Here is a 14,219-nt window from a genome sequence, read left to right as displayed (position 1 = left end):
GCTTCAAATTTGGACCACTTGCATAGTTTTGTGTTCCGAAATAAAATTTGACCTTGATTTTGACCTAGTGACCTACTTTCACATTTCTCAAGCTACAGCCTTCAAATTTGAACAAATGCATAGTTTTGTGTACCGAAATGAACTTTGATCTTGAGATTGACATAGTGACCTACTTTCACATTTCTGAAGGTGCAGGCTTCAAATTTGGACCGCATGCATATTTTTGTGTTCTGAATTGAAATTTGACATTTATTTTTAACTATTACCTACTTTCACATTTCTCAGGCTACAGCCTTCAAATTTGAAGCACATGCATAGTTCTGTCTACCGAAATGAACTTTGACCTTGAAATTGATCTAGTGACCTGCTTTCACATTTCTCAAGCCACAGCTTTCAAATTTGGACCACATACACATTGTTTTGTACCAAAATGAAATTTGACATTGAATTTTACCTTGAGCAAGTCTTGAACTTTGGAACATTCAAAAATGGCTCAGTGCATGGCGCCAAGATCACTCTGTAATCTCTTGTTAGGTTAATAGGTTAAAGGTCAAGGTCAGATTAAACCAGAATAGTAGAACTTTTGTTTACGGTGAGCATATAATTTCTGTTCCTTGTGCAATTACTGAATGCATCAAGGGAGGCATTTCGTGTTCGACGAGCTCTTGTTTTTAAATTTAAATTTGGTTTGTATTTTGTTATTACTGTAAAGCATTATTACATGTTTCAAAGAACATAAGTTATCATGAAACAAGATTTGAGCCGTGCCTTGAGAAAACCAACATAGTGGGTTTGCATCCGCGCAGTCTGGTCAGGATCCATGCTGTTCGCTTTCAAAGTCTATTGGAAGTAGAGAAACTGTTAGCGAACAGCATGGATCCTGACCAGACTGCACAAATGCGCAGGCTGGTCTGGATCCATGCTGGTCGCAAACCCATTATGTTGGTTTTATCATGAAACAAGATTTCTTTTTCTCTGTCATTTCAGGTGAACTTCCTTTTCACTGCCAACATTGTACAAGGCGATTCCAAACAGAGGCAAGTTTAGAATATCATGTGAAGTTCTCGCACCTTAAATCTGTAGAGAAAATATGGTTATGCTGTTGGCCTGAATGTACCTACAAATCACACAGCGCCCAGCTGCTGAGACGGCATATGTGTATTCATACAGGTGTGTAAACATGATATGAATATTTGAAAAATATTTTTGTTAAGCCACAAGAGCACAAAGAGCTCCTAGTGAGCTTTTAGGATTGTTTGATGTTTGCCATCTGTCTGTTGTCTCAACGAGTTCCTTAAAGGTCACTGAGCCAATTACAGGAATGTTCCTTGTGTGTGCCCTTTATGATCTCTGCAAAGCTAGGTCATCTATAATAAATTCTGGTTGCAATGGGAACCGAAAGGAGAAACCACTGGCCTGATTTTGAAATTCTTTCACATAAATGTTCCTTGGGTAAACCTCTACCAAATAACCCTTCAGAAAATTCTGTTTTAATGACAAACATTGCATCTAGGGCCGAAGCTAGATTTTCCAGTATGGCTATATGGTTGACCAAATTTTGTCAGTTTTTATACCCCCACAAAAAGTTGGGGGGTATATAGGAGTGAGTTTGTCACTCTGTCGGTTTTCATGGTTTCCGGACAATAACTCATGAAAGGCTTGACAGATTTAAATAAATTTTGGTACACATGTGTAACATTATAAAACACAGGTCAAGTTTGACTTTGCCTACAAACCACCATTTTTAGCTCACCTGTCACAAAGTGACAAGGTGAGCTTTTGTGATCGTGTGGCATCCGTCGTCTGTGCGTCCTTGCGTAAACTTTTGCTTGTGACCACTCTAGAGGTCACATTTTTCATGGGATCTTTCTTAAAGTTGTTCAGAATGTTTATCTTGATGATATCTAGGTCAGGTTCGAAACTGGGTCAACTGCGGTCAAAAACTAGGTCAGTAGATCTAGAAATAGAAAAACCCTTTTGACCTCTCTAGAGGCCATATTTTTCAATGGATTTTAATGAAAGTTAGTCAGTTTGTTCACCTTGATGATATCTAGATCAAGTTCAAAACTGGGTCACGTGCCATCAAAAACTAGGTCGGTAGGTCAAATAATAAAAAAACCTTGTGACCTCTCTAGAGGCCATATTTTTCATGGGATCTGTATGAAAGTTGGTCTGAATGTTCATCTTGATGATATCTAGGCCAAGTTCGAAACTGGGTCACTTGCGTTCCAAAACTAGGTCAGTAGGTCAAGAAAATAACAAACCTTGTCACCTCTCTAGAGGCCATACTTTTCAATGGATCTTCATGAAAGTTTGTCTGAATGTTCACCTTGATGATATCTAGTTCAAGTTCGAAACTGGGTCACATGCGGTCAAAAACTAGGTCAGTAGGTTAAATAATATAAAGCCTTGTGACCTCTCTAGAGGCCATACTTTTCAATGGATCTGTATGAAAGTTTGTCTGATCGTCCATCTTGATGATATCTAGATCAAGTTCGAAACTCGGTCACGTGCGATCAAAAACTAGGTCAGTAGGTCTAAAAATAGACAAACCTTGTGACCTCTCAAGAGGCCATACTTTTCAATGGATTTTAATGAAAGTTAGTCAGTTTGTTCATCTTGATGATATCTAGATCAAGTTCAAAACTGGGTCACGTGCCATCAAAAACTAGGTCGGTAGGTCAAATAATAAAAAAACCTTGTGACCTCTCTAGAGGCCATATTTTTCATGGGATCTGTATGAAAGTTGGTCTGAATGTTCATCTTGATGATATCTAGGCCAAGTTCGAAACTGGGTCACTTGCGTTCCAAAACTAGGTCAGTAGGTCAAGAAAATAAAAAACCTTGTGACCTCTCTAGAGGCCATACTTTTCAGTGGATCTTCATGAAAGTTTGTCTGAATGTTCACCTTGATGATATCTAGTTCAAGTTCGAAACTGGGTCACATGCGGTCAAAAACTAGGTCAGTAGGTTAAATAATATAAAAACTTGTGACCTCTCTAGAGGCCATACTTTTCAATGGATCTGTATGAAAGTTGGTCTGGTCGTCCATCTTGATGATATCTAGATCAAGTTCGAAATTCGGTCACGTGCGATCAAAAACTAGGTCAGTAGGTCTAAAAATAGACAAACCTTGTGACCTCTCAAGAGGCCATACTTTTCAATGAATCTTCATGAAAATTAGTCAGAATGTTCAACTTGATGATATCTAGGTCAAGTTTAAAACTGGGTCACGTGCCATCAAAAACTAGGTCAGTAGGTCAAATAATATAAAAACCTTTTGACCTCTCTAGAGGCTATATTTTTCATGGGATCTGTATGAAAGTTGGTCTGATGGTCCATCTTGATGATATCTAGGTCAAGTTCAAAACTGGGTCAACTGCGGTCAAAAACTAGGTCAGTAGATCTAAAAATAGAAAAACCCTTTTGACCTCTCTAGAGGCCATATTTTTCAATGGATTTTCATGAAAATTGGTTTGAATGTTCACCTTGATGATATCTAGTTAAAATTTGAAAGTGGGTCACGTGCGATCAAAATATAGGTCATTAGGTCAAATAATAAAAAAACCTTGTGCCCTCTCTAGAGGCCAAATTTATCATGAGATTTTCATGAAAATTGGTGAGAATGTTCATCTTGATGATATCTAGATCAAGTTCAAAAGTGAGTCAATGCTTTCAAAAACTAGGTCATTAGGTCAAATAACAGAAAAACATTATGACCTGTCTAGAGGCCATATTTTTCAATGGATCTTCATGAAAATTGATCAGAATTTTTATCTTGATGATATCTAGGTCAAGTTCATAAGTGGGTCACATGAGCTCAAAAACTAGGTCACTGTCAAACAATAGAAAAAACGACGTCATACTCAGTTTAAAACTGGGTCACGTGGGGACAGGTGAGCGATTCAGGACCATCATGGTCCTCTTGTTTGACATAGTTATGGCCTGCCTACAAACCACCATTTTTGTCGAGCCCGCTTGCAGATGCAAAGACGTAGTTGTCCAAATGGCTGTTCAGTGTATGTGCGTGCGTCCATCCGGATTTGTTTGTCCGGACCATAACTTTGACATGCATGGAGCAATCTTGTTTATATTTGGTATGAATGTTAACCTCAGTGAGACGGAGTGTCATGCGCAAACCCAAGGGTCCTGTCTCAAAGGTCAAGGTCACACAGGTCAAAGGTCAAATTCAAAAATGACTGTCCGGAGCATTTCTTCTTCATGCACGGAGGGATTTTGATGTAACTTGGCACAATTATTCACCATCATGAGACGGAGTGTCATGGGCAAGAACCAGATCCCTAGGTCTAAGTTCAAGGTCACACTTAGAGGTCCAAAGTCAGATACAAGAATGACTTTGTCTGGAGCATTTCTTTATTATGCATAGAGGGATTTAAATGTAACTTGGCACAATTGTTCGTCATCATGAGACGGAGTGTCTTGCGCAAGATCCTAGAATTACTTCCCTTTGTTGTTACTATAAATAGCTTATATTCGTAACTTTTTTATTACTGATCATACGGAAAAGTCAAGACCACTTTCCTGTAGTACAACATGCATGTTACATCCAATTTTCAGGTGAATTTTGACCTATCTCTACTGGTGAGGATTTTTGTGTGGACTTTTTTTTTAGCTCACCTGTCACATAGTGACAAGGTGAGCTTTTGTGATCACCCTTCGTCCGTCGTCCGTCGTGTGTGCGTCCGTCCGTGCGTCCGTCAACAATTTCTTGTCTGCACGATAGTGGTTTCATTTATGATTTTATTTTAACCAAACTTACACACAACTTGTATCACCATAAGATCTCGGTTCCTTTCTTGAACTGGCTAGATCCCATTATGGGTTCCAGAGTTATGGCCCCTGAAAGGGCCAAAATCAGCTATTTTGACCTTGTCTGCACAATAGCAGCTTTATTTATGATTTGATTTTTACCAAACTGGCACACAACTTGTATCACCATAAGATCTTGGTTCCTTTCTTGAACTGGCCAGATTCCTTTATGGGTTCCAGAGTTATGGCCCCTTAAAGGACCAGAATTAGCTATTTTGCCCTTGTCTGCACAATAGCAGCTTCATTTATGATTTGAATTTAATCAAACTTGCACAAAACTTGTGTTCCTTTATTGAACCGACCAGATCCCCTAATGGGTTCCAGAGTTATGGGCCCTGAAGGGGCCAAAATTAGCTATTTTGACCTTGTCTGCACAATAGCAACTTCATTTATGATTTGATTTTAACCAAACTTGCACACAACTTGTATCACCACAAGATCTTGGTTTCCATCTTAAACTGGACAGATTCCATCATGGGTTCCAGAGTTCTGGCCCCTTAAAGGTCCAAAATTGGCTATTTTGGCTTTTGCAGCCATAAAGAGACTTCATTTATGGTTTTATTTGATACAAACTTCCAAAATATCTTCAACAACAATGAATCTTGGATTCCCTGACAAATCAGATCCATTCGTAGTTTCCAGAGTTATTTTATATCTGATTACCTCCCCTGATTGTAGTCAAAATGGATTTATATCAGTAAGTACTTACAGGACTTATTTGAAATTTCATTATTGTCATTAGTTGGACCGAGGCAATCAGGGTATATAACTATGGACTGATTTTATGTCAAATTACCTCCCTTTATTTTTGAATTTAAAATGGGTATATCTCCGTAACTAATGAAGATACTGATTTATGTTAACAGATTTATTTGGCAGATCCTTCTTTTGTTATCTTACAATAATTTTCTTTTGAATTACTTCCCTTTTACGTTACTATAAATAGCCTATTTTTAGTAACTTTTTTATTATTGGCCGTAGGGAAGAACTGAGACCACTTTTCTGTGGTACAACATGGATGGTACCTCCAATTTTTAGGTGTTTTTTGACATATCTGTACCTTGTAAGAATTTTGTTTTTCTTTTTGGTTAAATTTCTTTCCTTTGTTGTTCCTGTCCTTTGGACTTAGATATTTTTTCTGAGGACCTTCTTGTCCTCAAGTGCAATGATAACAGGTGAGCGATATAGGGCCATCATGGCCCTCTTGTTTTTTTCAAGATTTACTTCCCTTAGTTGTTACTTAAATAACTTATTTTGTAACTTTTTGTAATCGCTTTTTTATTTGGCATAAATGTTTGCCTCAATGAGACGGGGAGTGTCATGTGCAACTCCCAGTCCTTCTGACAGCTAGCAAGCTCGACATGTTGCCCGTGGGCATCTAGTTATGGCCCCTTTCCAACTTAAAATTTGCCAAACTCATGGTTTCCAGACAATAACTCATGAAAGGCTTGACAGATTTAAATAATTTTCGGTACACAGGTGTAACATCATAAAATACAGGTTCGAAATTGGGCCTCTGTGGCCGAGTTGTTAAGGTCGCTGACTTCAAATCACTTGCTCCTCATCGATGTGGGTTCGAGCCTCACTCGGGGTGTTGAATTCTTCATGTTAGGAAGCCATCCAGCTGGCTTACGGAAGGTCGGTGGTTCTACCCAGGTGCCCGCTCGTGATGCACAGAGGGAGGGGCACCTAGGGTCTTCCTCCACCATTAAAGCTGGAAAGTCGCCATATGACCTATCAAGTAATTAGGGGTCACTTGACTTTGACCTTGACCAACTGACCTACTTTTTTGTTTTTAGCTCACTCATGGTGAGGTATTGTGATCACGCTGTGTCCATACGTGCTTGCGTCAAGTCGTCCGTCGTCAACATTTGTGTTTTAACGACATCTCCTCTAAAACCACTGAATGGATTTTGATGAAACGTGGCCATGATGTTCCTTGGGTCGTCCTCTACCAAAATTATTCAAACAGTTCCGCTTGGTTGCACTTAGGGGCTGCCAGAGCTAAAAATAGAAAAAACTTCAAACGACATCTCCTCCTAAACCGATAGTCCAATTTAGAAGTAATTTCACACAAATGGTCCTTATGCTACCCTCTACCAAGAATATTCAAATTATACCGATTCGTCAAAAAACATGGCCACCAGAGGGTGTGGTCACTTTTCCCTTGAAACTTTAAAAATCTTGTTTGAAACTGCTTGTCCGATTTTAGAATGATTTTACACAAATGGTCCTTGTGTAACTCTCTACCAAGATTGTCCAAATGTTTTTGATTCGTCAAAAAACATGTCCACCAGAGGGCGTGGTCACTTTTCCCTATATGTATATAGTGGAAACTTTAAAAATCTTCTTGTGTGAAACTGCTGGCCAGATTTTAGAATAATTTTACACAAATGGTCCTTGTGTGACCCTCTACCAAGATTATTCAAATTATACCGATTCGTCAAAAAACATGGCCACCAGAGGGTGTGGTCACTTTTCCCTATACCAGGTATGTATATAGTTGAAACTTTAAAAATCTTCTTGTGTGAAACTGCTAGCCTGATTTAAAAAAAATTGTACACAAATGGTTCTTGTGTGACCCTCTACCAAGATTTTTCAAACTATTTTGATTCGTCAACAAACATGGCCGCCAGAGGGCGTGGTCATTTTTCCCTGTGTATTTAGTGGAAACTTTAAAAATCTTTTTTTATGTGAAACTGCTGGCCCAATTTTAAAATAATGTTGCACAAATGGTTCTTGTGTGACCCTCTACCAAGATTGTTCAAATTTTTCTGATTCGTCAAAAACCATGGCTGCCAGGGGGTGTGGTTACTTTTCTTCTCTGAATCAATAATACAGCACACTTAACAAGTTGCAACATGTCCAGAACACTGCAGCTCGCGTAATCACTAAGACGCCCCGTCGCAATCATATAACACCGGTTCTGAAGGAGCTTCACTGGTTGCCAGTGAAATACAGGGTGCAGTACAAGGTTCTGACCCACACCTTTAAGGCGTTACACAATCAGTCCCCTGCCTATATTAGGGATATGCTAGAAGTGTATAAACCGGTCAGGACCCTAAGATCGCAAGACACGCTGTCACTGGTTATGCCAAAATCTAATACCATGATGTATGGCAATCGCAGCTTTTCGTGCACTGCTCCAAAGCTTTGGAACTCTCTTCCTGTCAAGATCAGGGAAGCTGACACGCTAGCTGCTTTCAAAAGCCTGCTCAAAACCCACTTCTTTGTACAATATTTTGTTAACTGACCGATACATTTATTTTTTTATCTTGTTTTTAGCTCGACTATTCATAGAATAGTGAGCTATTGCACTCGCCCATGCGTCGGCGTCGGCGTCCGCGTCCGCGTCCCGATTTTGGTTAAGGTTTTGTATGTAAGCTGGCATCTCAGTAACCACTTGTGGGAATGGATTGAAACTTCACACACTTATTCACTGTGACAAACTGACTTACATTGCACAGGTTCCATAACTCTATTTTGCTTTTTTACAAAATTATGCCCCTTTTTCGACTTAGAAATTTTTGGTTAAGGTTTTGTATGTAAGCTGGTAACTCAGTAACCACTTGTGGGAATGGATTGAAACTTCACACACTTATTCACTGTGATGAACTGATCTACATTGCACAGGTTCCATAACTCTATTTTGCTTTTTTACAAAATTATGCCCCTTTTTCGACTTAGAAATTTTTGGTTAAGGTTTTGTATGTAAGCTGGTATCTCAGTACTTACTAATGGGAATGGATTGAAACTTCACATACTTGTTCACTATCATGATCTGACATGCACTAAGCAAGTCCCATAACTCTACTCTCTTTTTTTTCAAATTATGCCCCTTTTTCGACTTAGCAGTTTTTGGTTAAATTTTTGTATGTAATCTGATATCTCAGTATCCACTAATTGGAATGGATTGAAACTTCACACACTTGTTCACTGTCATGATCTAACATGCACTGTGAAGGTCCCATAACTCTACTTGGCATTTTTACAAAATTATGCCCCTTTGACTTAGCAGTTTTTTGTTAAGTTTTTGTATGTAAGCTGGTATCTCAGTATCCACAAATTGGAAAGGATTGAAACTTCACACACTTGTTCACTGTCATGATATGACATGCAGTACAGAGGTTCAATACCTCTACTTTGCATTTTACAAAGTTATGCCCCTTTTTCAACTTTTGTATTCATTCAATTGACAAGGCTGTTGAATAGTCGAGCGTTGCTGTCCTCCGACAGCTCTTGTTTTAAATTATACTTGTTTTCATTCATGATTTTTTGTTAATGTGGAATGCATTATCTTTGTATACGTATTTGTTTGTATTTTTGCAATTTATTCTGTAAAGCACTTTTGAACGTGTACAAGTGCATGAAAAGAGTGCTATATAAATGTGGTATAATAATAATAATAGCTAGAGCCTTGATATTTGGCTTGATATATCAGATTTGTAATGTCTACAATATATGTTCAAATTATTGCCCTAGGTTCAAAAGTGTGTGTGACATGTATATAATATAGGCTAACATAGAAGAAACCTAACTCTGTACTTTTCAAAACACCCTTGAAGCCATGTACACAGGTGAGCGCTTTAGGGTCAGTGACCCTCTTGTTTAAGATACAGCCTGGAAATTTGGAGTACATGTACAGTTTTGCACACTGGTCTTATAATTGACTTTCAGTGACCATGAATGTGACCTACTGACCTACTTTTTAGCTCACCAGTCACAAAGTGACAAGGTGAGCTGTTGTGATCGCGCAGCCTCCGGCTTCCGTCCGTCCATATATGCGTCGGTCCATCCGTAAAATTTTGCTTGTAACCACTCTAGAGGTCACATTTCTCATGGGATCTTTATGAAAGTTGGTCAGAATGTTCATCTTGATGATATCTAGGTCAAATTCGAAACTGAGTCACATGCAGTCCAAAACTAGGTCAGTAGGTCTAAAAATAGAAAAACCTTGTGACCTCCCTAGAGGCCATATTTTTCAATGGATCTTCATGAAAATTGGTCAGAATGTTCACCTGGATGATATCTAGGTTAAGTTCGAAACTGGGTCATGTGCGGTCAAAAACTAGGTCAGTAAGTCTAAAAATAGAGAAACCTTGTGACCTCTCTAGAGGCCATATGTTTCATGGGATCTGTATGAAAGTTGATGAGAATGTTCATCTTGATTATATCTAGGTCAAGTTCAAAACTGGGTCTCATGCAGTTAAAAACTAGGTCAGTAGGTCTAAAAATAAAAAAAACCTTGTGACCTCTAGAGGCCATAATTTTCATGAGATCTTCATGAAAGTTGGTGAGAATGTTCACATTGGTGATATCTAGGTCAAGTTCGAAACTGGATCACGTGTGGTTAAAAAACTAGGTCAGCAGGTCTGAAAATAGAGAAATCTTGTCACCTCTTTAGAGGCCATACTTTTCATGAGATCTTCATGAAAATTGATGAGAATGTTCACCTTGATGATATCTAGGTCAAATTTGAAACTAGGTCACATGCCTTTAAAAACTAGTCCTTGTGACCTCCCCATTTTTCAATGGATCTTCATGAAAATTGGTGAGTATGTTCACCTTGATGATATCTAGGTAAAGTTTGAAACTGGGTCACTTGCGTTCAAAAACTAGGCCAGTAGGTCTAAAAATAGAGAAACCTTGTCACCTCTTTAGAGGCCATACTTTTCATGAGATCTTCATGAAAATTGATGAGAATGTTTGCCTTGATGATATCTAGGTCAAGATCGAAACTGGGTCACATGCCTTTAAAAACTAGGTCATTAGGTCAGATAATAGAAAAACCTTGTGACCTCTCTATAGAGGCCATATTTTTAAATGGATCTTCATGAAAAAATGGTCAGAATTTTTATCTTGATGATATCTAGGTCAGGTTCAAAACTGGGTCACATGAGCTCAAAAACTAGGTCACTATGTCAAATAATAGAAAAAATGATGTCATACTCAGTTCAAAACTTGGTCATGTGGGGACAGGTGAGCGATTCAGGACCATCATGGTCCTCTTGTTTAATATTTTAGCATCAGTTTGACATTTGAAACATGTTACTCAGGTGAGCGATCCAGGGGCATCATGACCCTCTTATTCACATAGTTATCAACCATGGCCACGACAAATTTTTTAAGCTTGTGCAGGCACTTTCTTTTAAACTAATGGCCAGATTTTCATGAAATCTCTCCATGGCCACGACTAATTTTTTACGCTTGTCTGGGCGTCTAAACAAAACATTTACATTAATTGTATAATAACTGAAATTGTTGTCTAATTATAACTCTAGGCTCTTTCACAAACACTCGTTTCAGTTTTTTCACCTTCAACTTCAACAACTATTCACAATGTGAATATTTGCACAGTGTGAACATATGCATCATGTGAACATTTGCACAGTGTGAACGTATGCACCATGTGAACATTTGCACAGTGTGCACGTATGCACCATGTGAACATTTGCTCAGAGTGAACGTATGCACCATGTAACATTTGCACAGTGTGAATGTATGCACCGTGTGAACATTTGCACAGTGTGAACATATGCACCATGTGAACATTTGCACAGTGTGAATGTATGCACCGTGTGAACATTTGCACAGTGTGAACATATGCACCATGTGAACATTTGCACAGTGTGAACATATGCATCATGTGAACATTTGCACAGTGTGAACTTATGCACCATGTGAGCATTTGCACAGTGTGAACATATGCACCATGTGAACATTTTCACAGCACAATGTCAACATATGCACCATGTGAACATTTGCACAGTGTCAGCATATGCATCATGTGAACATTTGCACAGTGTGAACATATGCACCATGTGAACATTTGCACAGTGTGAACATATGCATCATGTGAACATTTGCACAGTGTGAACTTATGCACCATGTGAGCATTTGCACAGTGTGAACATATGCACCATGTGAACATTTTCACAGCACAATGTCAACATATGCACCATGTGAACATTTGCACAGTGTCAGCATATGCATCATGTGAACATTTGCACAGTGTGAACATATGCACCATGTGAACATTTGCACAGTGTGCACATATGCATCATGTAGACATTCGCTCAGGGTGAACATATGCACCATGTGAACATTTTCACAGAGTGAACATAAGCACCATGTGTGCATTTGCACAGTGTGAACATAAGCACCATGTGAACATTTGCACAGTGTGAACATATGCACCATGTGAACATTTGCACAATGTAAACATATGCACCATGTGAACATTTGCACATTGTGAACATATGCAGAAACAATATTTGTTTTAGACATGATTGTTGATCAAAGGTCAAGGTTACTATTTGAAGGTCAAGTAAAATTACTTTTTCACAGGTAGGGGACTTCTATATTGCCACTGCAGTTTTGTTCACTTGTTCTTTTTATTTTCTTGAAGTAAATATGTGAATATCTTGTGGAAAATAGGTTTACGACAGAGTGAAAATTTAGAAAATATCAAAATTGATCTGAAGTAGCTGAATTTTATTTGAAACAAGGAACAATTCCTTTTATTGGTATGTAGCCTTAATAATACTTTCTACTATGTTAATTATTATACGCCCAAAGGGACGTATTATGTTATGACGCTGGTGTCCGTCTGTCCGTCCGTCTGTCCGTTAGCAATTTCGTGTCCGCTCTGTAACTCAGAGGAAACTTTACACAAATGTTCACCACACCGAGACGATGTGCAGAGCACATGTTTTGGATGTCTCGCTTCAAGGTCAAGGTCACACATAGGAGTCAAAGGTCATATCAGTCTGTTTCGTGTCCGCTCTGTAACTCTTGAACCCCTTGAAGGATTTCAGAGAAACTTGACGTAAATGTTCACCACACCAAGACGATGTGCAGAGCGCATGTTCCGGATGACTTGCTTCAAGGTCAAGGTCACACTTAGGGGTCAAAAGTCATATCAGTTTGTTTCGTGTCCGCTCTGTAACTCTTGAACTGCTGGAAGGATTTCAAAGTAACTTGGAAGAAATGTTCACCACATTGTAATGATGTGCAGAGCGCATGTTCCAGATGACTCGCTTCAAGGTCAAGGTCACACTTAAGGGTCAAAGGTCATATATGACTGCTTTTTATACGCCCGTTTGAAAAACGGGACGTATTATGGGAACGCCCCTGGCGGGCGGGCGGGCGGGTTGGCGGGCGGGCGGCGTCCACAGACCTTGTCCGGAGCATATCTTCTACATGCATGAAGGGATTTTGATGAAACTTGGCACAGTTGTTCACCATCATGAGACGGAGTGTCATGCGCAAGAACCAGGTCCCTAGGTCTAAGGTCAAGGTCACACTTAGAGGTCAAAGGTCAAATTCAAGAATGACTTTGTCCGGAGCATATCTTCTTCATGCATAGAGGGATTTTGATGAAAGTTGGCACAATTGTTCATCATCATGAGAAGGAGTGTCATGCGCAAGAACCAGGTCCCTAGGTCTAAGGTCAAGGTCACACTTAGAGGTCAAAGGATACAAGAATGAAAACTTTGTCCGGAGCATTTCTTCTTCATGCATAGAGGGATTTTGATATAACTTGGCACAAATGTTCACCACCATGAGGCGGAGTGTCATGCGCAAGAACCAGGTCTCTAGGTCTAAGGTCAAGGTCACACTTAGAGGTCAAAGGATACAAGAATGAAAACCTTGTCCGGAGCATTTCTTCTTCATGCATAGAGGGATTTTGATATAACTTGGCACAAATGTATACCACCACGAGACGTAGTGTCATGCGCAAGAACCAGGTCCCTAGGTCTAAGGTCAAGGTCACACTTAGAGGCCAAAGGTCAGATACAAGAATGACTTTGTCCGAAGCATTTCTTCTTCATGCATGGAGGGATTTTGATGTAACTTGATACAATTATACACCATCATGAGACGAAGTGTCATGCGCAGTTCCCTTCTTTAGAATTACTTCCCTTTGTTGTTACTATAAATAGCTTATATTGTAACTTTTTCATTACTAGTCGTAGGGACAAATCGAGACCACTTTTCTGTAGTACAACATGCATGCTACATCCAATTTTGAGGTGTATTTTGACCAGTCTCTACCTGGTAAAGATTTTTGTGAGGACTTACAATTTTTTTTTTGATTTTTTTTTTTTTTTTTTTTTTTTTTTAAGATTAACTTCCCTTAGTTGTTACATAAATAACTTATATTGTAACTTTTTTATAATTGACCGTAGGGAAAAACCAAGACCACTTTTCTGTGGTACAACATAGATGTTACTTTCCAATTTTAGGTGTATTTTAAGGTATCTCTACCTGGTAAGGAGTTTTTTTGTGGACTTCGAAAACAAAACACTTAGTTATTACTAAACAGCCACAAAATTAAAATTCCATTTGCAAATACAGGTGCTAGAGTAAAGAAATTTGCTGTGACG

General features: G+C 38.9%; 1 protein-coding gene across 2 annotated transcripts in view; it reads left to right on the top strand.

Moving 5' to 3' along the window:
• The window catches only part of LOC128552230 (zinc finger protein 583-like), a 38,932-nt gene that overhangs the window by 16,963 nt on the left and 7,750 nt on the right, over window positions 1-14,219 (top strand). For both annotated transcript variants that reach the window (XM_053533261.1, XM_053533260.1), the window contains exon 4: window positions 988-1,170. In XM_053533261.1, the coding sequence (XP_053389236.1) occupies window positions 988-1,170 (183 nt within the window). The remainder of the gene's footprint in view (window positions 1-987; window positions 1,171-14,219) is intronic.

This window comes from Mercenaria mercenaria, unplaced genomic scaffold, assembly GCF_021730395.1.
Source record: "Mercenaria mercenaria strain notata unplaced genomic scaffold, MADL_Memer_1 contig_2186, whole genome shotgun sequence".
Classification (NCBI taxonomy): Eukaryota; Metazoa; Mollusca; class Bivalvia; order Venerida; family Veneridae; genus Mercenaria; species Mercenaria mercenaria.
Note: the sequence above shows the minus strand (reverse complement) of the source record. Positions and strands in the feature narration are given on the sequence as shown.